A 26,712-nucleotide genomic window follows, 5' to 3' on the forward strand; every position below is an offset into this window, starting at 1 on the left:
CTTTTAAAAACCTTCTGTTTGGGTTGCGCTCCAAGAATGATGTCAGCATCCACATGTCCCTCCTCATCCAAGCTCAGAACCTCGGCTCCGCCTACCTCTGTCCAGCGTGGTGAAGTTAGATCATGCAGCAGATGAATTGCTTCAGACTTGTGCACTGTATTAGTGTGGGGCCAATAAAGGCCAATTTGAAATGCCTTCTAGCACACAGACACACAAAAACATAGAGATTGGAACATAAGACATTTCATCTTTGAATAGTAAACCAACAACTTTTCTCTCACACGCTCCCACCCTTACATACACACCTAGGCTGCCAGATAGACACTAAACCACTTTACAGAGTCATTTTTCATCCATTCATGCCAGTTTATCCAGATTACCTGAATGTTCGGAGGGACAATGGTCTTGCCAGCAGGGATCTGAAGAACAATGTTCTCAGCTTCAAAAAGCCAGAGGTCCCACTGAGATTGGTTGGTGAGCAGAGCCCAAGGCAACAAATCAACGAGAAGTGTGCTCAAACCTGTCCTCCATGCACACAAGCGCACCTGCATAGGACTATCCCACTGAGCTACTGGCTCTGTCTCCAGGCTGTATAGACAAACACATCAAGCACCATGTTTAGAGAAATTACTAAACATTTTACACAAATATAAATGTTTCTATACACTATATGGTCATTTACACACAGTAAACGAAAACACAACTTAAAATAGATATTATATTTGATAAAACTACATAATAATTGTAGTTGAGCACATAAATACAGATAACGCTAAAATCGCACATACACAGACTGCAGTGCATGTCTGTGTCAGCCTACCTGTCTGGGTTTTTGTAGGTGTAAGGCCAGGAAGGCAAGTCAGAACTTTTGGGGCCAAAGAAGTGTTCCAGGATTTTGTTTTGGTTTTCACTCTTCTCTGGGCCAGTTTTATTCACAATCTGCTTGATTAGCGTTGAGGAGATCGGTACTGCGCAATGTGATACATCTCCTTCTTCACTGGAATACACACACATCAATGCACACGCTTAAATACATTAATTAAAACCACACAATGTTAACCACCTTTTGTGTGTATAATTTAATCAACAAATATGGCAATATAAATGAAAAAAAAATAAACAAACAAAAACATATGCATACAAAGACATACATATACATACATATAAATACATACACACAAATACATATGCATACAAAGACACAGACACACATCATGCTGAAATTCTGATCATTTTCTAATTGTGCACATAATTTCACATTGATGTTCTTTTTGCTCCTAAAAATCTGGAGAAGTGTTTAATTAAATGAATAGTATTAGTAGGAGAACTAAATAAAAATTCATGTGGTGGCCATATGACTTATTTTAATGTAAAACAACACTGATTTTTGAAACAATCTGTTTCCAAGTTTGTAAATAAACAAAGCTACTAGTATCCGATCCCCAAAATGTGCCGGGAGACTTTGATTAGGTTCCTAAGAACTGTTTTTGTGAAGCATTTACCACTGCCATCAGACACTTCACAGAATGTAAGTGTTCAAAATTAAATTGAGCTCTCTATAAGGGGATTTAGCTTCTACAAAGACAAGAGACTCTCAACAGATCTGCTGGTAGCACCATGCTTCAAAGTATGCTGCTCAAACACCAAATGCAGATGCCGTGACGCATACAGGAAAATCACATGTGGCTTATTCTGATCAGACACTCGACACTCTGCAGCAGTTGAACTTTGTGTTATAACTGCAGAAAACTGTATGTCTCTCAGTGGTTTATCAGGGCCAATCTGCATCCTTTCACCTACACATAGTAGGTGGTATGTGTGGGTGAGTGGCCTATGTGACTAAAGTGGTGTGTTTGAGATATATACCTGGCTTGAAATGTAAGGTGGTGTGTGATGTCTGGCTCCAAGTTGAAAAGAGCTTGCTCCTGCCCTTGACCTTGTATGAGCTGGCATTCTTTTTGCCCCAAACTCCGCTTTTCTACCTGTATAAAGACAGGGTCTGGAAGGTGGCTTCGCATTACAAACAGAGGACTGAAAACCACCTGGAGAGAGGAACACAAGTCAAAACACAAGATAAATGTTGTGTATGTCTATGTTTAAGGGTGTAATACAATGTGGATATTTGCATCTGTTTCGTGTTCCTAATGTATTCACATAGGTAAATGCTTTCTTATTTAAAACCAACAAAAATTTGGTATTTGTGATAATAATCCAGTGATTATTTTTGTGCCTGCCTGCAATATCTATCTACCAGATTTATGTCTGTTTCTCAAGGTTTCTTCCTTATGCCATCTCGGGGAGTTTTACCTTGCCACAGTCGCCACCGGCTTGCTCATCAGGGACAAACTTACACTTATAAAGAACATATAAATTTTTTATACCCACATTATCTGTGTAAAGCTGCTTTGAGACAATGTTCATTGTTAAAAGCACTATACAAATAAAAATGAATTGAATTAAATAATGATGATGTTGTAAATAAAAATGTAAAAAGAACAAACATTTTTATAAATATTTTTGACTCAAAATATAAAATCCAACAATCCCTGCAAAAGATCTAAGTTTCACTTTCCATGATTCGTGACCGACAGCTCTTGGGGGAGGGATTTAAATATTTAACAATGTATTTAATAATATGTAAAGCTATATTCTGTTCATAAATGCTGTACTGTACTGTACTTACTCTCTCTCTCAGTCAACTATAGGCAAAATTTGACAAATCTGATTCGACTAAATCCTTTATCGAAGATTCCCCTAATACATCTCTAATCTCAACTAGATTCCCTGTGGCCCTTTGTGCCTAAAGAAAAATGTGCATCTTCTATTTGCATTATTTAGAACACATTATCTGTTCACTATGAATAACATTTATATTTAAGTAATATCCCTATATTGCATGCACAGATATACTCACCACTCTCTGCTGCATATTAGAGTTGGATTCCAGAGTTATAATTGTACAACAGACAGACACCAAGGACCCAGTAGAGGAGGGGAACTACAATTAGAAAAGCAACATATGAAAGGATGTACTATATTAACAAATAAGGCCAGGCAAACCATTCAGGTGACATTGTTTAAAAAGGAAACTAGACATTTTTGCTCTAAATGTATATATAATGAGTACTTTTATTATAGCAATCTGATATGATGACTTTAAATCACCATAGACAGATTTCAGTGTTACCCCCTCTGGACTGGCAGGTAGTAAATATATGGCGTCTTATCAATAGTTTTCTGACCCTGTATTGATCTCACCGGATGCACGACAGACCTTTTTTTTTTTTTCTTCATATTTTTACAATTAGCAATAAACCGTTGCAATAATTTGCACGACACTCACTTCTTAGTCTATCACAGTTTTACTCATATTGTTCACCATCTGATATCCCATTAGGCTGTGATATCTAACCAGTGAATTACTGCTTTTCCACTTTGTATAGATGATAACAGCACAAAGTTAGCAAGCTACAGTGATTACGCTTATTGGATTGAAGACTGATGTACAGCATCGTTTCATGCTGTCCAAGTCCAAGTTTTTTTTTTCACTAGAAAGCTTTAACAAAAAGGTCACCACTTCATTTTGCCATGCCATGTTATGCCCTGTGGACTGCATTTAACTGGGTCTAATTTTACCAAAGTTCGAGGTACTAAATTGTTAATTCAAGAAGAAATAATGATTTTTGACCTATTTTTTCTATTCATTTTTACATATTAGTTGAATAAAAAAAATATATATTATTTTGATGGAAAATATTTGTCTGTAAATTTATTAGCCATTGCTGTGCACCACAGTACCATGAACGGTGTCTTAATAGGGGCTCATAAACTATTTACAGCCTTTCTGAAAGGAGTAAGGTCACTATGCTTTCAGAGATGAATTATGGGTCTATATAGGTTGCTGATCTGGAATGGATCTTTCTAAAGGCTGCCAACCTGCTAGCAAATACAACAGCAAGTATATTGTGAACATGGCATCATTAATTGCTAGAACTGCCCTGCATTTGCTGTTTTCCAGATGATGCATGAATAACTGGCTAGACCCAGGGTTGTATCACCTCCTGTCTAATCTACTGATCTTAGGTGTATCAGGAAGGGGAACCGATCATGATACGTTTGCAACTTGTGTTAATCATATCTTTAATGTGAAGGAATAATATCCAGATCCCTTATTCTAGGTAAAGGCTACAAATTGCATAGTGGATCTCAAAACCATGACCTTCAACCAAGACATTAGCCCTCGCAGTGAGTTGCCACTATACAACAATTATCTTGTATTCATGGCCAGGACAGTGTTGTGTAGCTTTTCCAGATGCCTTTAGATAAACCTTTCCCAGTTATACTGTATACTATAATGAATCAGATAATAATCAGTGGCCTCTGCAGCCAATGACAAGAGTGCTGTATATAAAATACATCATATGATCACAATGTGACTGCTGTAGGGTCTCAACAGTGGATTCAGGTGTTAATGAACAGAATCTGTTGGTTAAACAAGAACAGAATCCACAATTAATAAAGAAACACTTCACCACCATTCTTTCACATCCTCCTAAATACAGTATTCAAACTGCCTGAAAAATATATATATATTTTCTAATTTGCATTAGGAGACTAGATATATGCAAAACCTTTGTCAGATCTTAACACCTTTTTAGGCAGTAACATGTAGTTAATCATCATACAAGACCTCTTTTTTTTTATAAATACTATCTTTGGTTGCTCTTATATTTCAACCTATGGTGAGAATTTCACTAGAAATCTTTTTAAAGTGGAACCATCATTGTACTGCATACTCACTGAGTACCGGTACTTTTTTTTTGTAACACTATACTAATGCTGTGTAGTGCTTCCCATTTCCCCTTATATCATGTTGACATGATTGCATTATATCGTTTCTGTAGAATTTTCAAGCCTCATTCAACAAAATCCAAAAATTGTTCTATTGAATTCAGATTTGCTGAGCAGGAAGGCCAGTAAAAAAGCAGGTTGGGTTTATAGATCCATGCTCTTTGTGTCAAATTCTGACTATACAATGTGTTTGCCTCATCAGATAGGCTTTAGGTGTCTAGATTTAGTGAGCCTGTGCCCACTGCAGACTTCGCACTGCAGTTCTTAGCTGACAGAAGTGGAACCTGACGTGGCCTTCTGCTGCTGTGGCCAATCTGGCTCAAGATTTAATGCTCTGTGCGTTCTTAGATATTTAAAAAAGAATCAGCTAAAGTCATCAATTAAAGAAATGCACAAGCCAGCCTGTCTGGCACCACCAATCATTCCATGATCAAACTGAGAGCAAATATATTCTCCTCATACTCTGTCATTATATGCCAGAAACAATGGATTAATGACAAACACACAAACAAACGATTGTAATTTGAATGTTGCCTTGTGCTCTGGAATATGGAAAAATACTTTTAGCATGGAAAACTTGACCATTTACTGTTAGTGCTCAAGCTGGATAATTTATTTTATAAATATGCCGTCATCCTTAATCATAATATTACATACCTGCAGCACACAGCTGTTGTTTGCATTAGAATACTTGAGGAATACATCCTGGGACCATTCCTGGTCTTTTTGTTGACGCACACAGAGACCAGTCACCTCAGAGTCCTCTAGCACATAAGAAGGTAACTTGCTCTCAGGACCAACAGAAGACTGCAGGTTTCGCATCTTTTTCTGGCCCTCCGGTCCAACACATTCCTGTACCAACTGCACCTCGATGACCTCGCTCAAGTAACTACATATCACCTGCCTTCCACAGATAATAATCTGAGAGGAAAAAATACAAAGAAATTACTAATAATCAATAGTGATTGATTACAACATATAACAGCATATAAAGTTTGAAGTGCTTCTTGGATTCTGCATGTGTTACTGGGTTAATCTTTCTCACAATAAGGCAAAATGTCTGCTGTGTAGAGAAATGAACGTGCAGGCAGCATGCATCCATATGTCATTTCTCATGTCTACAGAAACAATAATACTGTATTATCCAGTATTACTGCACACCAGATGCACCAGTCACTGTCCAGTGGTTTATTATTAGCTGTATTAAAGGTGTAACTGCAGTCAGTTGCATTTAAAGTGATAAATTGGCCAGTAAGAAACACTGACACCAGTTTGCAGAGGCTTTTGCTTTGGTCATGAACAAAAAAGATCTATTGCTTTGATTAAAAATTTAAGTAACTTTAGAAATGGCCCAGTTTAGGTGTTAGACGTGTTTTATTTCTTCAGTAATACAAATCAAACAATAACGAGCATGTATTTTACACTGATTAAAAACATTAGCAACTATTATCTGTATAAACTGTACAAAAAACATGTGACCTGGTTTTTAAGTTACGGTTCGGCTCAATTTCATTACGGTTCCAGGTATTTAATGCAAAACATAAAACTGCTTTTTTAAAAACAGTTTTTTATTATTATTAATATTTGTGATCATCAACATTTCAAGAGGTTACATTTTTAAAACAGTTTTAAATAAAATGTCTGCTTGGTTGAATAATATTTTAAATAATATTTTATATTTAATAAACTATTTTAATAGAATAAATCAAATGCAATTAACTTTTTTAATTTATTGATTATGGATGAAACGATTCCTTGAGTAACTCCAGTAATTCGAATACAAAAATTGATGGAAAAATCATCAAATAATTTGAAAGCTACAGTCATAATATTGATTGAATTGAGCAATCAAATAATGACTAATTTGGATCATACAGATGAATATGTAAGTATGTGTGTGTGTGTGTTACATTTTATATTCAATTTTCTAAAGATATGTTTTACTTTTTTCAGCATGTTTTAAAAATGTATTTTCTTCTATCCTTCATTTATTCATTCACTTCTTCAATATGTAGAACTATTTAGGATTTTTTCCGTTTAGGTGAAATTCTTGAAGCTGGACATAAATGCTTAAGAATCCATTCCTGATTAGCAGCTAATGCTAGCGCTACGGATTCTTCAGCATTTTCATGCATGCGCAAACCAAATCTTAAACAGTACAAAGGACTGCATTCAGTACACATGTGTAAACAAAATGAAAGCCCTGTACCGATAAATTTCAGTACATATATGTTTACCGTTACACCCCTAATATTAACTAGTAACATTTTAATGTAAACATTTTTTTTAATTGACTGAACACAGTGATGAAAAAAATATTTAAGATCCATGCAAAGGTGTGCCAGATATTAACACCATTGTAAATTGCTCTGCATTGATCTGATCAGAGAGGTTTGTTAATACTATTTGGATAGAAAAAATGATTACAGGCTTTCTTACACACAAATACATATTAGAAATAGTTAGCTGTAAAGTAAAGTAAACAGCCCAAAAAAAACAATGCTTTATTCAATGGACTGTGTAAGAATACTCTACCTGCTTCTGCACTCCACCAAGCTGCTGGATTTTGATAATGAGTGAGGCAATTTGACTCTTTCCATGGATGCATCTGAGCATTGTCCCCACATTATCAATACTGAAGGGCTCTGACCAGCGCCAGTTACCCCAGCCTTCAATACAGACATGAAGCAGCTGTGGAAAACATAGACACAAAAATTTAATACTTATTTATTTATCAGATTTATCTTTAGTTATCTTATACTCTGTCCCTGTGTGCAGAGCATTAGTTAGCTTAAAAAGATTCTTGGCAGCACCACTGTATGTACCATGCATTCACAGGTTGATGTGTCTATTAAATTACTTTTTACATTATCTAGAAGGACATTGCACCAGAGAGTGCACAATCCTTTGCCACATGGCATTGGGTATCGCACAAACTTCATGTACTAACTAATCAATGTTACTTCTATTTTTACTGCTAGACGGCATTAACATTTCTAGTTATAGAATGTTTATAGAATGTTTAGATGCTGTCACCAGGGACTGTACCTATTAAAGGATAACTGTTGGGAATTTAAAGGAATGTTAAGAAGAAACAGTAGAGGACGGTGATGAACTGTGAATTTTGCATGACCTTGTGACCACTTTGGACTTCATTTCAAGTTGGTGCTTGAAAGCTCAGTGAAACCAGTAGGGTTTCTAGGTACCAGGCTTTCACAGATAGAGGGTGGCCTTTTATTAAACAGTAGTACTTTAACAGTAACCAGCTTGGTGGCATATGTCTATTAAAGATTAAATGTTGCTATGAGCTAACATTGGACAGACATGCTGACAGAAACCAAATAAAACATCGATCAAGCACACTAATCTGTCAGAATCTTCCCCTGCCTGTTGGATACAGAAACAAAATAACTGACTTTCCTCTTTAGCTCACTTTACATTGTCAATTTAGTTCAGGTCAGATCCCTGGGATTAAATCAACGAAGTGCAATTAGAGGATAAACTATACTGCAAAAACATAGCTATATGATTTTTTTTTGCTGAATGTAACCTTACATTTGCATTGCTGTCCTGTTTATTGCAACAAAAAAAAAAGATCTAATCCTGCTGCAATAGTTGCTGGATGAATTCATACAAATAATAACTTCTATATGTAAATGACTAAGAGAGACAGTTACCTGTGGAGCTTTGTGGGATCTCCAACAATACTGGTGGCTTTGGCCACTGGACAACACCACACTTTCATCCGTATCCAACTGACCAAAACACAACGTCTCCTGTGTGTCATTACAGACTACATAATGGCAGAAAATGAGCTCCTCATCATCTGGCTTCAGATTCTATATGTTAAACACAGAACAAAAACAAACAACCTATTGAGATAATAATAGTACAATGTGCTTGGAAAAATCAACATGGAACAATTAAATCCTGGAGATGCGTACACATTTTCTATTCATGCTAGATGCTCTCGCAAAAATACGGTGCTGCTGTCTAAAGAACTATACTTTAGAGCTTATAAGGAGTTTACTGTTGAAGTCAGTGTTGCATTATTTATTATATATTTATTTTATTATAATATGACCATATGGATGATCATATGACAACATATGATTCATACTGTATATTTGATGAACAGATGAAACTTCATGCTAAAGGCTTTAAGTTTATATGTATATGCTCATTTATAAGCGCAAATGGAAGTGTTCTTATGTCTGCTATAAGTAAAAAAAAAAAAAAAAGTCACAAAATATTTACAGAGACATCACTTTTATTAATAGTACTGTAGGTTTGATAAGTCAGCAAGGTCTGGTGAAGATTTAGATTCCATTGTGGAATATGTTAATGCTCTCGAAATGTGTTAATGCTCTCATTCAGTGTTTTATTTAGCAGTCTGATAGGTCATAGAGGCAGCCACCAATTTAAAATGTATTTTTAATTGTGTGTGTGTGTGTGTGTGTGTGTGTGTGTGTGTGTGTGTGTGTGTGTCACCTGTTGCCATGCTTTCAGCGCGGTGTCCAAGGTATGTATCATGTGCTGCCCCACTGTAATCAACATGGGCTCTAAGAAAACATTAAAAATGAGAATCTGCTCTGTTTGCTGGAACTGTGTGTATTTTTTATTGGCATGGCCCTCCATGCTAAATGGTTGCAGGAGAGGCAGAAGGGTAAGGTTCCTGTAGTCCACCAAGTGACACTGCAGTGTGGAGTACAAGTGCAGCTCCTGCCCCAGCTGAGCTCCTTCACTCCACTCTCGCACAAATGCCTTTGGCTCACGCAGAGACACCACTGCATACTCTTGAACAAATGGCATTTTCCTGTCTGGAAGAAAGGGGCGGAGCCGCTGAGATGGACCTAATGAAGAAAAAACCTATTTGTAAATATAGCCTGAGGCAGTACTGGGCCCAAGCTGCGAGGGCATAGCAGTTTCTGTTTCAACAGCCAATTTTAGCACATTATAACGTTCACATCACTGAACAAACAAGCCATTAAATGATATACAGTGACCTGCACTTCCACACTTTCTCTCTGCACTGCTTGACTTGCAATTCAATATCACCTCGATAATACTGATCCACATTCAGCATTTCAGCTCAATCTGATCTCAATATATCATTCTGCAATCAAAACCAATATATCAGAACAGTTTGTTTACTAATCTCACAATCTGTAGCGAATTGGAAGTAATGAAACATTATTTGATGTAAAATCTTTTGATATTATGTAATATATTAATATATTATATTATGCCATGCTTCCTGAGTTCAAGACAACATATATTTGATACTCTCACTGTGGAAACAGTATTAGTATTAAATAAATATTGTTATATTAACTATTTTAAAAGCTGATAAACTGTGGTGTGAATTGAGGAGTGTTAAAAAGTCTGGTTTAAACGTTATGTATAAGCCTTGGTGCCAGCTGGTTGCACTGTTGTCATATTTATGTAACATGTCCCACCAATGAACATACAGTATATATACATTTTGGCACACATTATGTATAATAAAGTAAAATTATGTCACAATGTTTGAGACTGATACCATCTGAGACACTTTCTTCACATTTTAGCATCATGAACATTATTGAATAGGAATTTGATTGAATTCTCTAAAATACTCTAGAATTAAAATGCTTGGTTTATAAATCTGTTGCTGCAACTAAAGCAATGAATTACTATTGGCATGTGTATGTGACCAAACCACTTCACTGAACATAAATGCTAACTTGGGACATATGCCACACTTCCTGTTTATGCAGTGCACTGGGTGAATTGATTGTAATGTGTTATTTGTTTTAAAGATTTACATTTTTTTTACTCATAATTTATAATCATACTGAACAAATTTTAAATGAATCTGATAAATCGCCTAGCAGGAGTCATTTTAAATTGGTACTTTTTGATAAGAAAAAGTTAAACAGTAGTGTGGAAACAGTAGTAATTTGGTTTAAAGGGCACATTTTTGTTTTACCAGTTGGTAACATTATGGCACGCATTATGATAGCATGCGTAGGTGACACTACAATATAATTTAATATAAACGTACTTTGAGTCACACTGCATGAAATATGCCACTGATGATGCACACAGCTAAAACTGCAAGCTGATATTGAAAATAAATGCCAAAGGGGGGCAGTATTGAGCCACAGAGCGATGCCTGGGTGCCATCTTTTGTATGCATTTCTGATATGCTGCATTAGATTTAAACAGTAAATCTTAAAAATGCCAACGTTTACAAAAAGTACACTGCAAAAAAACACTTTTTTATGTAGTTTTCCACCCCGGCAATGTGTTCAATGAGAGTTAGTTAAGTGTAGGTGTTACCTGTGCCAAGCTGTTCCAGGTGATGGCACAACCGCAGTTCAAGGTGGGCCAGTTTCAGAGACACACCTAGTGATGGTACTAGCCATGGTGCAAAGCAGGAGTCAACCTGCATACATGCTGCCAGGGCAGTAGGAGATACCAACTGTTCACAGGGCAACTGGGATCCTGACTCACTTTCTGAACTAAACAGAGACAGAAACATATTGTGCATATAGTAATGTAACAGCAGTGTACTTCAGTAATAATAGCTGTAGTCAAAATTACTTTCAAGGAAAACATGGCATATGGAAACAAACAATTCTTTATCAGCCGCTACTTTTTTCCCCACGCTTTGAACCCCGCGGCTTAAACAACGAAGCGGCTAATTTATGGATTTTTCCTAGGTTTTCCTGGTTTCACAAGCTTCGTGCCAAAAAACTGAGCCCCATTACATTAGACAAATGAAATTGCCGAACGAGTTCAGGTAAACCAATGAAACTCTTTATAATAAATCAGATGCACTCCCACTGACTCGGGCCGCAGCACATCATAAATATGGATGAGGTTTCTCTGACGTTTGACCTGCCGCTCACTCGGACTGTCAACAGGAAATGCGAATCATTCGTCACGCTGAAAACAACCGGGCCACTTCACCTGTGTTCTGAGCTGCACGGCATCGGGAGAAAAGCTTCACCGATGGTGATTTTTAAACGCACGATGATGCCAAAAGATAAACTCTCGAGAGAAATAGTTGTGAAAGGAAGGAGGAAGACAGTGAACAATGACTTTCTTGGTAGGCTACTGTTTAGATACAAGCCGTGTAACAGGCACTGACTTTCGTTAAAGCCTGTGTAAAGTTAATTAGTTTCAGTGTAGCTTATAGACAGGTGCGGCTTATTTATGTTCAAAATAAAAATCTTTGTCAAATTCAGTGGGTGCGGCTTATATATGGGTGCACTTTGGGACTTTGACACAAAGGTTTCAGCACATAATGCAATCACAGCTTGCATATGAGGCTCCAAAGCTACAGATTGATCAGAGGGCCCATGCTGATGAATGTCCACCAACAAAAATGTTTACAATGGACACATGAGCATTAGAACTGGACTACAGGTCAATAGATGTGATGAATCATATCATATATTTTGATGTGGATTGCCAGGTGTGTGTGTGTGTGTGTGTGTGTGTGTGTGTGTGTATATCTTCCATGGATGTCTGCTATTTCTATTATAAAAAGTATTCCAATTTTCGACTATTTGTGCTACAGAAGCTCTCCTGTGGAAATGGACCAGATGGACTAGCCTTCACTCCCGATGCACATTAATGAGCTTTGGATGCCCATGACCCTATCACAGTTTCACGCCTTGTTCCTCCTCTGTACACTTCCAGTAGATTTTAACTGCTGCTTACTGAAAACGCACAAGACATAACAATTTGAAAAGGCTCCGGCCTAATCACAATCTGCTTCATTGTCAAAGTTGTTCATATCCTTACATTTGAACATTTTTTCTGCTTTGTTTACTTCAACCTTGAAAACTGACTGTACAATTTTAACAAGAAAAATGACTAGAATTAGCAACATTAGGCAGCAATAAAATAAAGTCAGTTACCTGAATGCACTAAATGAGTACCTGAAAGTACCTGAATATACTGAATGAACAGGTTTTCCTATCACTAGATATTCCTTCATTTATTATAGCACAGGTAATGTCCCGGATGACAAGCCCAAGTTTAATTGGGATCAAATTGTGTAAGAATGGTTCAGGGGAGTCCTGACCTTAACACCACTGAAACATTGCTTGATTCTCCTGACCTCAAATTTATAGAATAACATTTTGTGACTTTCAATAATTTTGACAAAACAATGGCACTATGAATGCATGGCACAACAAAAATATTAGCGTGTGCATATATACAGTATATTCTATATTCTTAATTGTCTTATTTGTTAATGCAATATTTTTGTGCATCCAACATCATATAACTGCTATTAAATGCAAAACACTATTTACCATTACCAACACATACCTCTCATCTGCTCCATCTGCTGTATTGTTAAACACAACTCTCCAGAGATCAGAGGGTACAAGGTCACTCTGATGTGTGTGGAAATTTAGTTGGGGCATTTTAAGCTCACACACAATGCTTTCAGACAAACTAAACTCTTTGTATGGCACAAAGGCTTTCCTCAGTTCATCCCAGAACTCCAGACTGCATGGTACCTGTATAAAGAAAATATTTTAAATGGTTATGCACACAGTCTTATAATGTAATGCAATGCAGTATAAAACAATATAATACTGGCTGTTTCATAACTGTGCAGTACATAATCATACTAATTAATGAACTGAGCAGAGTAAGTGTAGGTTTTTTAATATTGTGCTGTACATTCTAAGAAGGTATTTTTAGACTTAAGTACATTTTTACATTTAAAGCATCTTTTCATTCTCCTTATGGGCATTATTAGAAGAGAATTCATCCATGGCCATGACTGTACTTTAAAACCATTTTAATGTAGAATATTGGTCAACAAGTACACACATACTTCTTGCCCAACACTGACTCTTTCCAACGACTACAAATAGCTCCAAAAAGTAGTGGTCGACCGATAGATTAGTCAGCTGATTAATCGGGCTGATATTTTTTTCATTTTGTTAATTAATCTGCATCGGCCGATTGTCCTGCAAATTAGGCCGTTTATTAGACAGGCAAATCAGACACACCAAACCGTGCGTGTACATTCTGTGCTTGCGTGAGAGAATATAACTCTCCTATACCAGCTGGTGGCAGTAGTCTGTATTCAGCATCCAAACACAGAGACCGGAATAGTTAGAACTGTAAATATATGAAGCAAGCAGTGTTTACAACTGCCGCGATCATTACTAACAGATTTGTGTAGCTTTTTTCAATCATGTCTGCAAAGATGCAAAAACAAGTGTGTTACGTATTTTTTTGTTTTTTTGTTTGCTCACTTGCTAAGCTAATTAGCAAAGCGAAGTTATTTTTCTTGCCGACGAGCTCTGCCACTGATTCGACACGAGAATCAGTCAATAAACAGCTGTCAAACTAGAACCAAGCATACGTTAAAAGACAAAAGCCGACTGATGTAAAAAAGTACAAATAAAAATTCCCCAGCTTGCTGTGTACCAAGCTTTAAGTTCTTATTATACATTCTTTATCTCGCCTTATATATTTCAATGGTTAAATATGATGCAGCTTTTGGATAAAGAATGGGAATATTTTGGAACTGTATTGTAAGTGAGTCTTCAACTAGCTGTAGTTTAGGTTACAGGTAGTCTTGGGGACCAAAACCTGATAACAAGTCCAAAATTTTAAGAGGCTTGCGTTTTTCAATAAATGTTTAGTTTAAGCAATTTTCTGTTTCACTTCTTATGAATTAACTTTAAAGTGTTATGAGAAAAATGAAAAAAAATCAGCGTCATTTCTAAATATCAGGAATCGGCCAAAGAAAAACCCATATCGGTTGAATGCTACCAAAAAGCTTTTTTCCCCATAGTTTTAAAACAAAATAGTTTAACACTAAAGACTGTTTAAAGAGTGTGGTTGAAAAAGAGTGCAAAACTGTACACATGCCCTGTCAAATCTGAGGCTGAGACAGCAGTACTCACCTGCAGCACATCCCCCAGGTCGGCAGTGCTGATTTCTGGGTCTTCAGTTGTGTTGAAGGGCACAGGAGTGATGCGCACAAACGTAAGAATTCTAGGTTCAGGATACCTCCACATCATCACACCAGGACTGTCTTCCGTCTCATTATAGAACATTACCTCATGCACCCCTGGCAGCTTCTGAGAATCTATAGAGGAATGAGGACCAAAGGACATCGATTTAGACGAACATAAATATTTTATTTGATAACATTAAGAATCAAACAGTAAATGAAGTATAATGCTTATGCAGAGCCTTGACCCCTATATATAATAGTAGTACTCTAATCAAATGAGTGGCGGAAACAGTGTCCTATACACTTAGAGATTTGTGTAAAACTGACGCTAACCCTCACTTTTTCTGTTTATTTAAAAAAAAAAATCAGTTCACCTGAACCCTGGATGTACCGAAAGACACCAGTGCGCAGGTCATCTGAGGAATGTTCAGAGTGGTGGGAGCGCGAGTTAAGAGGGAGTGACTGATTAGAGGAGATAGGAATTTCTTTGTCTTCCTCCTCTTGGCTTTCCACTTGTTTCAGGTAGCTCTGCAGGTACTCTTGTATCAGAGTAAGACAGTTGTAGTGCTCCTGCCCCCAAAATACCTGAGAAGCAAAAAAAGAAAGAGACAAATGGGGAGATTTATATTGTATATATTTAATAGAAAACAATTTGAGGAAAAATTTTCTCTCTAAGGACTAAAAATATGTGATTTATAAGTAAATAAGTTTGTGTTGTATTCACGTATAAAAGGCTTTCAAATATGAATTTGTTTAGGGTTGGAAGCTGTATCTGCATTTTTATATTATATATATATATATATATATATATATATATATATATATATATATATATATATATATATATATATATAATTTTTTTTTTTAAACATTGCAATCACAGAGGTTTTTTGGTTATGTTCTAGATAATGATAATGAGTTTTATGTACCTGTAGTAATCCTCCTCTCAATTCCAATAAAATTCTTGGTGGACCAGAATCAGAGCTGCCACAATGTCTGCACCAGAGCACGTCCAGATCCAAACTGCAGGAGAAAGGCCCAACAAAAGGACTTCTGCTGCCACCCAGACCCGTCTGCAGCAACACATCCTCACACTGCCATAAAACGCATACTTCTTTTGCACTGTCTGCTCACAGAGATAAAGAGAAAGAGAACATTTTCAACTCTAAATATTATGCAAAGAAAAAAGGTGACAAGAGAATGATTAGGTTATCTAGTAAGAGAAGAATGTTGTGCTTGATTTACAGTATGTATATAGTAAACAAAGATTAAACCTACAATGTATATAAAAGCTTAAGATATTAAAGAAAGGATGGCTGGGAATTTTCTTTTAGATAACCCTGAAAAAACAGGCAACGCATTCAGAAACGAAGTAAAGGTTTAGATAATTAGCCACAGTCCACTCGATATAGCATGGTGTTGAACTATGGAATGGCAGCCATGTTTGACCAGTGTTCCATTTACTCGAAATAAATAGTCTCCAAACTTCCCTGTGTCACAAAAACCCCAAACCATTAAGCTTCCACCCCCACTAAGGCAGCCTGCTAACATCTCCCCAGGAGAAGTCAAATTTAGAGTCATCTGTCCAAAGACCTTTAAATCATTCACCGTCCATTTCTTGAGTGTTTTGTCTGTGTTGTCGCTTATACAATCGCCACAGTTGCATATAAACAAAAGGAACATGCATGTGTCTCAAAGATGGAAAAAGACTGGGTAAGTAGTTCTGAAAACTAGGGATGTGAAAAATATTATATAGAAATAAAGATACATACAGAGCGAGAAATCGTTAGAGGCGTTAGAGAGAGAGAGAGAGAGAGAGAGAGAGAGAGAGAGAGAGAGAGAGAGAGATGTATAAATACATGGTATAAAAACAATGCACTGACCAACTGGTTGCTGTCCACTCTTTGTGTTTAGAATAGCCATCATACTGGATACAGATAATATGAGAGTGGGTTGGAGAGGGTGCTCTATCTTCATCATAATGATCATCTGCACAGTTTGGAAAGAGACTTTGTGGAAGGGGCCGAAAGTCTGAAGAATGTTTGCTATACGACTAGAAATTGATGGAGAGAGGGCCTTGCTATCACCCAGGTCAGTGCTGTGAGGTGCCTCAGGAAAGCAGGAGGAGGTGCCAGGTACATGGAAACTATCTGGGAATATTTTCCCCCACGCTTTAAGCTGCTCCAGTTTAGAAGGTGTTGGGTTCATCTTTAATGGCCTGCATAACTCCACCTTTAGCTCAGCTGTGAAATCAATAACAAGGAAAAAAAACACATAAGTAGTTATTTTTGGTTATGTAATTGTTCCGAGTCAGCAGTAGCATTAATAATTTGGCTTATTGCTAAATTAAATTAAGTAAAGCCCACAACGGAGGAAATGGCAAAAACGGAAAGTGAATCGTGGAATAAGAGATACAATAAGAGTCTATTCTATGTTGGACAAATGTATCACATATACAACTGGTCTATTTAGAATTCAGGAATATGCAAAAATAAAGAGCTAAAAATAAATCTAAAGAGCTATCGGATTTGTTTGCCACATAAGAATCGTGCTTAGGAAATGGTTTTAGTAAGGGGGTTTAATTAGAGCGGAGGTGTAAAAAAGAAGTTAGGGCCATATGAATCTCTGACTGAATCTTTCATCTCTCCAAGCCTCTATGTGAGAGCAGATTTAGCTCATCTTCTGAAATGTATTTAAGTTTTTTAGGCTCTGTGCACAAGGTTCATTAAGTGTCAAATCTGTGCAAAAATCTCTAAAAGTCTCTGAGATCCAGCATCCACAGCAACAACAAAAACAACTACTACTGTTCAAGCTAAATGACTGGACATTACTGATGCTTCCACTCCATCCTAAGGTAGATCATGTAGTAAAGTCACTTTGTCAACCTTTGTCCCATGTTTGTCGGTCCAATTTTAGTATTCTAGTGTTTGAACTTGATTTATGGTTTATTCTTATATGATCATTTTAATTGTGTAACTGTTGAAGAGGATTCATTCTTCTTTCTTTTCCGCTTGCTTTAGTAAACATGGGTGTTTATGGACATCTTTAAAATTTTTCCCATGTTGTCAAAAGCCAAACTTGTGTCCTCAGAAAGGGTTTTGCAAAGGGTCGTATAAGTTTCATTCCATGAGTAGGGCAGCTCATTCTACTAGGAATGGATGTATGAGGGATAGAATGTCCTTTGAGACCCATCTTAGGATTCAGAATCAATCCCTCAAACAGATAAGTACCACAAAAACTCTCAGAGTAGCCGCACATAGAGAGATATCACTATGTATTTGGCTCATTGCACATACCCCAGAAAACATTAAAAGGTTACAAAGACAATGCTGGTATTAAATGGGGTTTGTCCAACAGCCCCCTGCATCTCTTTCAAAATTTGGAGACGGTTAATGTTCAATGAATGCCATTGCTTAAGGGGCTGAATTTCCACATGCCTTTGGTTTAAAATAGGCTTAATAAGCTTCTGAGAAACATCTGTATAGGCAGTAGGTGTTCTTTTCCCATGGTGGATACCCTTTCTGTCCAGCATGGTCTTCAGCTTCAGGTCTTCAGGTTCTGTTAATAAAGTACTTACCAATGAATCTCTACAGCATTTTCTATGGCTGTAAATATGATCTACCGTGTATGCTAAAACAGAGATCGTCATAAATTCAGCTAATATTTGGATCCAAATTGACAAATCGTTTGTGCTATGTTTCTACAAATTACGCAAGTTAGAAGGCATAGAGAAGGGGTTAATAATAATGTAGGTGTATGTGTGCATCTGTGTATATTGCACCTGGCCCATTAAGGAAGTCTCTGATGCAGAGAGAGAGAAGGGGTGGAGGGATTCCTGTCCTGCTGTCTGCTTCTCCAGCCACTGTCTCTAACCAAAAAACACTATAATCCTGAGTCTCTGGCAGAGATTTTCCTGTGTCTAAAAATGAGAGAAAAGGAGAAATACAGATATAATTTTATGGAAAGAGATAGAAAGGTAAAGTGCAAACCAAATTCTTACCTTAAGCAAAAAAATAAATATATTAATAATATTATTTGCATACTAGAGGTATGATGCTACAAACAGAGACAGATCCCCACCAATTATAAGGCACTATAGATGCATCATAATTGGTGGGGAACTGTCTCTGTTTGTAGCATTATACCTCTATTATGCAAATAATATTTAATTTTTTGCTTAAGGCAAAATTTTGGTTTGCAGTTTACCTTTCATTTGTTGCTGTATTTCAATCTTTTCAATTTTGATGTAAATTTTTTTTTAGTTTGACATGCAAAGTCTTTTTTTTTTGCTCATAAAAGGTACGTTAACTGGAGCATAAACAAATTAACAAAAGAAATTCTGACCACACAAAGCCTTGTTTATGTCATGCACCCATGGCAAACTATACTAACTCTTAAATTGAATTGATTCATTCCAGGGTTTACTACTCCCTGGTAATGGTCTGCTTAAATTGTTTAACTGAACCACCAAAAATACAAGAAAATAAAACGAGTTAAATCTAAAAACATTTCATGCCTGATTTATTTGTTGCTGATTTATATGTTGATGTACGCTGAACAGGCATAACATTATGACATTATGAGTGGTACAGTTAATACCACTGATTATCTCTTCATCATGGCATCTGTTAGTGGGTGGAATATTATTAGGCAGCAAGTGAACATTTTGCCCTCAAATGTGAAAGAAGAAAGAAAAAGGATTTGAGTAAATTTGACAAGGGCCAATTGTGATGGCTGGACGACTGGGTCAGAGCTTCTCCAAAACTGCAGCTCTTGTGGGGTTTATCTTGTCTGCAGTTGTCAGTATCTTTCAAAAGTAGGTCAAAGGAAGGAACAGTGGTAACCCAGTGACAGGGCCATGATCGGCCAATGCACATTAATGCACGCGGGGAATGAAAGCTGACCCGTTGTGGTCCAATCCAACAGACGAGCTGCTGTAGCTGAAATGCTGAAAAGTTAATGCTCGACAATTCAGGACTGATTTGGCAGCAAAAGGGGGACCAACACAATATTAGGCAGGTGGTCATAATGTTATGCCTGATCAGTGTATATGCTGTGCATAAATATAAAAATCTTCACTACACAATCCAAATAAATAATGCAATGAATTCCACTTTAGTATGGGAATCGATATTGAATTGAAGTAAACTAATACTAACTCTGTGACAAATGTGTCTAAATTAAAAAAAAGGTCAGAGACCCTGTAGTTTCACATTTAGATGTCTCTACCGGCCAAATACTGCAGAGCTGAGTTTTGGAAGCCTGTTTCTGAGAAACACCGTTCAGACTTTAAAATAAATACATAAATAATAATAATAATAATAAAATAATAATAATACAGATTAATAGCAAAAACAGATGTAAAGCTGCTCTCTGTATTGATTGCAGATAAACAAAGCTGGGGACTGAGAGATTAGACTAAAGGATAAAAGAAATTCAATTGAATGACTCGCAGTAAGAAGGTAAGGCAGCCTACCCAAGTAGGCATAGTCAGAGGCAACTCCCTTTAATGTAAAATCAAACAGCGAGAGCTCTAGGCGCTGTCTGCGCTGGTGGCAGCTGAGGAGGGTTGATGGCTGTGTGAGCTGCAGGTAAAGAAGCGGTTGCAGCAGGCCTCCTCCTACACCTCTTCTCCCAGGCTGTCTGACAATAGTAGCACCCAAAGTTTGCCTTGCATGTTCCCTGCTAGTAGAGGACAACCCTTCCAACATGAGAAGCCCTCCCTCTGAAGAAGCACTGAGCAGGTCTCCTGCTGCAACCGGCTCAGGCATCTGAGGTTCTGGATGTTCTGGATCCTTTGGTGTGTTAAGGAGTTTCTTGCTTGTGTGTCCAACAGGTTCTGTAGTGGATGCCGAAGCCTGGGTCATTAAATATGTCATGAGAGTGAAGCTGCTGGCAGTGACAAAAATGTCAAAAGGGATAAAGGACAGATTCTTGGTGATGGTCGGCTGGCGGGAGAGGCATGTTAGTTGGCGGTGGCTAGTGGTGCTATGCTGGTCATAATGAACAAAGCGCAGGTGTTCACTGTCACTGCCAAAGCCACTGTCCTGGCCACAGGGCATGCTGCCCACCCGTGAAGTCTCCACATACCCTGGAGCAGATACATTTCCACGGTGCTTCTGCCTATGCTTCTACACACAAATACACACACGCACACACACAGTGGAAGAAAACAAATATATAAAAACAGTATATTAAGGATATCAATGCATAACATTTATCTAAATGTGTTTTGGAAAATAAAGAAAGGGAGACTACAGACTACTGGGAGACACTGTTTTATACATATATGTGACTGTACTGGGATCTGTTACTTCACTCCCCTCATTTTCATCAACTGCAGCTATAAAATGTATATGAAATTCATATTTAAATAATACATAGTGGGCTTACTATTTCTGCATTTACTACATACACTTACTTTAAAAATGTAAAACAAAAAATGTAAAAACGAAAAATGTAAAACAAAATAACGTCTAATTGAAAAAACTGCCAATTTAGTAGTATTGGTGACAAAAAAATATATATGCATGTAATGATATGAGGGGAATTTTTTGTTCTTTTTAAATTAAACAAAAAAACAATGAAAACTGTTTGGAAATTAATATTGATATACTACAAAATATATCTACAAATATACTTGATTTAATTGCTTTTTTCTTATTGTACAAGTACACATACTCCTGGGAGTTTATTTAAAGGTGCCTTGACTCATAAAAGATGTGACTTTTTGTTTTCTATAGACTTAATTTAACCTTTTCAAATTTGCTGCAAAAACCATGTACTTTTCAAACAAAGTGCACTTCAATAAAATGTAATCTTCCCAGAAACATTACTGTTAACTTATAATTAATTACTTGTGAAGTATAAATCTGGTTTCTATATAATATTCTATATAATATAAAAAGTGTTTTTTTTTTTTAAGTGGTACAAGTCGAACACTTGCCATACCACAGCATAGGGAGAAATACAAACAACACTTGTGTGTAAGAACAGCTCAATGTCTGGGCTACAAATGCTCTCCTACACCATGATATTGGTAACATTAGCATGTAACCATCTCCCAATAAAATACATATTCTCTATATTCGTACTGTTATCTTGCCAATAACCACACATTCACCATAATGACAGACAGAAGGGATGGTTTCAATTGCAATTTCATTGTTCTTCATTTCACTTAACTCTGCATCCATGACATCCATCCATGGCCCCCTTACCACCTCCAGTATTTAAACCACATACGTGAAAAATAGCCCATATGCCTGAACTGTATCCCTGATACCAAAAAACAGCACATCAAACAACTGATTTTAGTCTAAGACGTTCTAAATTACACAAAAACTTCTTATAATAAATATCGGAAAAACACTAAACACTCAATGGAACTGCTGCAAAAAGCTGGCACCAGTTTTACACAAATCATCGTCAGACTGTAACCGGGTTCCCTGGTGGTCTACTGTAACCATACAGTGCCATATATAGTTTGTAGACTGTATATATATATATATATATATATAAGGTGAATGTACAGTAAATCTAGAATTAATAAATGCATTTTGGTAATGAATTAAATTTTGGTCATATGTTCTATAGGTGACAAAGAGGCATATACATATTTTACACTGCCAGAGATATTGCTTTGTCAGTGGTTGATAACTAGTAGCCATAGAGACACATGCCAAAAGTAGGTATGATGTATGAGAGGTTCCTTCCATTGTACTTTTTCTTGTCATCATACTGTAGTAGGTTGTTCTCTCATCTGTCCATAGGATGCTTCAAAACTGTAAAATTCTAGACCTTTTATTTGCTCACTTGTAAGTGAATTTATGAGGAAATAACACGCATCTGGCTATGCAACAGCTGGGCAATTAAATGTCCCCATAGGAGCAAACCACAAATATTAAATATTGTAAATCCTACAATGTTTACCCAATGTGCATGTAAATACCCTAATTATAAAATGTTATAATAATAATTATAATAATAATTGAGATTATAGCAGATAAATTACACATATAAGAGTAGCCCATTAAGATCATCACCCGTTAGCTAGAATAATTTTTTAGCAATACATATCCAATATTTATCTTGTATTATATATCTACATATATTTTGTAATCTGATATATGGTCCTATTATTAGATTTTAGTGTTGTGCGGTTACATCAGGTTAAAACACAATTAAAAAGAGGACTCTACCTTAAATGTGCAATTTTTCTTGTCATGGAGGTGATTTATGCTACTTGATTTAGAAGTTTTGCAAACCTAAGAATCAATTTATTTAGACAATCCTGAAGTGATCTTCATCACCCCCTACCATCCTCTTAACTGTTCTTCAGTGGGGGCAAGAGGCAGTAGCACGAGTGGCTCTCTCATTCTAGATGACCATAAGGATTAATTTATTAAAATAATATGTATGTGTATTTACTTCTGTAAAGCTGCTTTGGGACAATGTCCATGTCCAAAATGCACTGTATAAACAAAACGGAACTGAAATGAACTGAACTGAATTGAATTTAATTGAATTGTTTGGGAGGGAGTGGGTAACTATTGCCTCCTTTCCCTACAGCAACATCGATTAGTAGGCTTCGCACTTGTGTGTTAACTGGGGATTTTGGGTATTCAGTTACAAAACAGTGATTTGGGTGACATGTTAAGACACACCATGGGAATCCACTGAGGTAACATAATAGTCCTTCAGATTTCACAGAGGTCAAAAAAGCACTGCTGAAACTCCACTAAAACATTTTTTGTGCCACCTTAAGAACAGGTGTCTGAAACCTTAAGGAGGTTGAAAAGGAATATCAAGTTCAGGAATTGGGGTAATACAGCTTAGAAGACTCAATTTTCTAATTACAAACTAGCTGATAGATTTTGCAAATCTTTCCAGTAAGTAAGACAAGATAATGTTATCCACTCATCTACAATGTATTTTTTTAAGCAACGTATACACTAAATCTAAATCATTATATCATGAAAAGGATTGACAGATGTTGGACCATTACTGCTTCGTTATGAGCTGCACTAAAGTTAACATACATTTATACAAGGTCACATGATTGATCAGGAAATGTATTAGAATGCATTAAATATAAATGATTAAATTGAATCAGAAACCATAGATTAACAACATTACAACAACTGACTTCAAATTTAACATCAGAAATTCAAAGGGTGCATGCCACAAAATTCAGACCTAAGGAGGGCAGCACAACAATGCCCCTACAACTATAGACATCAAGAGATTCAGAGAACCAGAGACCCCAGGCTGCTCTACTTTACCATCTAGAACATCAAATTCAGCCTTACTTATTGGTTCAGGATAATAAACAATGTAGAGTACAACAAAGTTCCCTGGGGCACTGTTCACAATACTTCTGGCAAATGGTACTGCAGTATTGGGCTGTATGGAAAAAGCTGTAAAAAGTTTCTTTCAACAAGCCATATAACAGCTTAATTGAAAACTGGATGTTAATGTTGCAAATTATCTTAAGTATATAGTGTGAACGATACGACAGTACTTTACATTCACACCAACATGTTTGCATATGTTATGGCACATAAATACATAATAATGTTAACATCTATATTTTTGAAAAAGCCATTTTTCTGCATCTTGCACACTATAGTATATAACCAAAGAAGAGAAAAGTAGAGAAAATTTGGGCAGATTTGAGAGTTTGATTCTTTTCGGATTGTGGCATAGCATTGAACTCAAAAAGAAAGGCATGTCCTCACTAGAGGAAATTCCACTATAAACCACAAGGCCCAATTTAACCAGTAACTCCATAACTTAGAACTAAGATTTAGTTACAGTCCACCTCCTAACCTCGGAAAACATAAAGAAACACTGTAAAAAGACAAAAGACCCTTCAAACACTGCCACATCATACAGACATCTGAAACACCAAAACCCAATTAGGTCATAGTGTTTTGGTGGACTGCCTTGGATACTGTTAGACAAACAGCAATATGGGTACGGAAAATATGCAAAAAGGAAGTGAGCATAGGGATACAAATGCAGCTCAGGTGCCTTTTTGTGTGTCAGAGAACCAGAGCAGAAAAATAAGAGCCCTCTACAAAAACAGGAGTCTATCCTTGGGCCAATAAAAGTGGGAAGACTGCTTACAGCCATGCTTACTGAAAGAAGTTGACAGGTGGAGACAATGTTTTAAAATCTAACCAAAGATTTAATCATTCTGAGAGTGAGCCTGCCATATGCTTCATTCTAAAGAGCCTTCTGCAGTCTTTGGAGCAACAAAGATTTAAAATGTTACCATTTTGTCTGAGCTTTGATTTAAAAACTAAAAGCATACAAACTTCCTACCAACAGTAAGTGCACATGAATTGGCCTGTGGATGTGTGTCAATGAAAATGAGCATGAATGTAAAAATGGAACATATTCAAATTTTCTCTTTAGATTTCCAAATATTGTTTTGGACACTTTTCAGCAACTATATGAGTATATTAACAACTCGGTATTAATGTGCCTGGAGTTACAGGTTAGAGTAGTTGTGACTTCATCTGAATCCATCTATAATATAAAAACTCTTTACATCCTTAATAAAATGTCATTAAAAATTAAAAAAAATTTTTAAGTGAAAACAATTGTAAAATTTTAGAAAAAAAAATGGACTTTTAGATTTCAATATATTTTTCCGTCTTTTTGAGTAGGAGTCAGCAAAACAATCGAGATTCATCCGCTTCTAACAGCGCATCTTTTTGCACAGGCCAAATTCAGGCACAAACAAAATAGATGAAAAGTGTGTCCTCTCAGCATCACTAGAGCAGTACATTTACAACATTTGGCAGACACCTTTAAGGCAGAGTGAATTACAATTAGCTCATTTATATATATATTTTTTTTTTATTTATGTATAATTATATATAATTTCAGCAATAAAACTAAATTTTTCTATAAAGGAAAAAATAACTAGTTAATTTTAAGAGACCTGTCTTATTTTCTCTTGTATATTTAGTATTGCTCTTTAATGAGGAAATAGTACTTCTTATCCAATTAAAAGATTAATTGATTAATCAATGGCCTACTCTGTAGAATACTCACTCGATTACCAAAATAAGATAGCTGCAGCCCTAATATACACATTGCACACACATACTTTATTACAAACGGATCAAAAAGTAACAAACCACTGAATTTAACTGGGATAATAAGACAGTTTTTCCTCAGACAACAGCTTTTGACTTAAATCTTTCATTTTGATCTCAAACCCAAATGTCTTCACTATAGCAACAATAAAAAATAATTGGCCTCACCATTCCAATGTAGAGAAATGTATCTGTTACTGACAAAATGTTCAAATGTTAAAGTACCGTAATTTCCGGACTATAAAGCGCACCCATATATAAGCCCCACCCATTGAATTTGACAAAGATTTTTATTTTGAACATAAATAAGCCGCACCTGTCTACAAGCCGCAGGTGTCTACACTGAAACTAATTAACTTTACACAGGCTTTAACAAAAGACAGTGTCTGTTACACGGTGTAACAGGTGAAATATGTTGTGGGTCCTTTAAGAGCAGAGTGGCATTTTGGGAATAGGCTGCCGCCGCATTTTTCATTGGTCTAATGGTATGGGGTTCAGTTTTTTGGCTTGAAGTTTCTGAAACCGGGAAAAACCCAGGAAAAATTCATAAATAAGCCGCTTCATTGTTTAAGCCGCTGGGTTCAAAACGTGGGAAAAAAGTAGCGGCTTATAGTCCGAAAAATACGGTAATCCTATATTATAAATCAACAAGTAGGGTGGAGTCCATTAGGGAAGCTTTCTCAACAGGTTTGGAAATCCTGCAGTAGAGGATTCTTTTAAAGAAATGCAGACAAATCATAGCTCAAAGTGGCCAAAATAAAATTG

The 26,712-nt window shown here is 36.4% G+C and overlaps 1 protein-coding gene across 1 annotated transcript in view; it reads right to left on the minus strand.

Moving 5' to 3' along the window:
• LOC124375501 (vacuolar protein sorting-associated protein 13B-like) overlaps positions 1 to 26,712 on the minus strand; it is a 95,866-nt gene that overhangs the window by 8,854 nt on the left and 60,300 nt on the right. Inside the window, 17 exon segments of the mRNA XM_046833914.1 lie at positions 12 to 197; positions 381 to 588; positions 821 to 997; positions 1,867 to 2,042; positions 2,915 to 2,998; positions 5,509 to 5,772; positions 7,387 to 7,542; positions 8,529 to 8,690; positions 9,343 to 9,704; positions 11,176 to 11,357; positions 13,183 to 13,376; positions 14,784 to 14,968; positions 15,211 to 15,421; positions 15,766 to 15,962; positions 16,720 to 17,079; positions 18,618 to 18,755; positions 20,313 to 20,967. Coding sequence (XP_046689870.1) covers positions 12 to 197; positions 381 to 588; positions 821 to 997; positions 1,867 to 2,042; positions 2,915 to 2,998; positions 5,509 to 5,772; positions 7,387 to 7,542; positions 8,529 to 8,690; positions 9,343 to 9,704; positions 11,176 to 11,357; positions 13,183 to 13,376; positions 14,784 to 14,968; positions 15,211 to 15,421; positions 15,766 to 15,962; positions 16,720 to 17,079; positions 18,618 to 18,755; positions 20,313 to 20,967 — 3,897 coding nt within the window.

Source organism: Silurus meridionalis, chromosome 21 (genome assembly GCF_014805685.1).
Source record: "Silurus meridionalis isolate SWU-2019-XX chromosome 21, ASM1480568v1, whole genome shotgun sequence".
NCBI classification, from domain to species: domain Eukaryota; kingdom Metazoa; phylum Chordata; class Actinopteri; order Siluriformes; family Siluridae; genus Silurus; species Silurus meridionalis.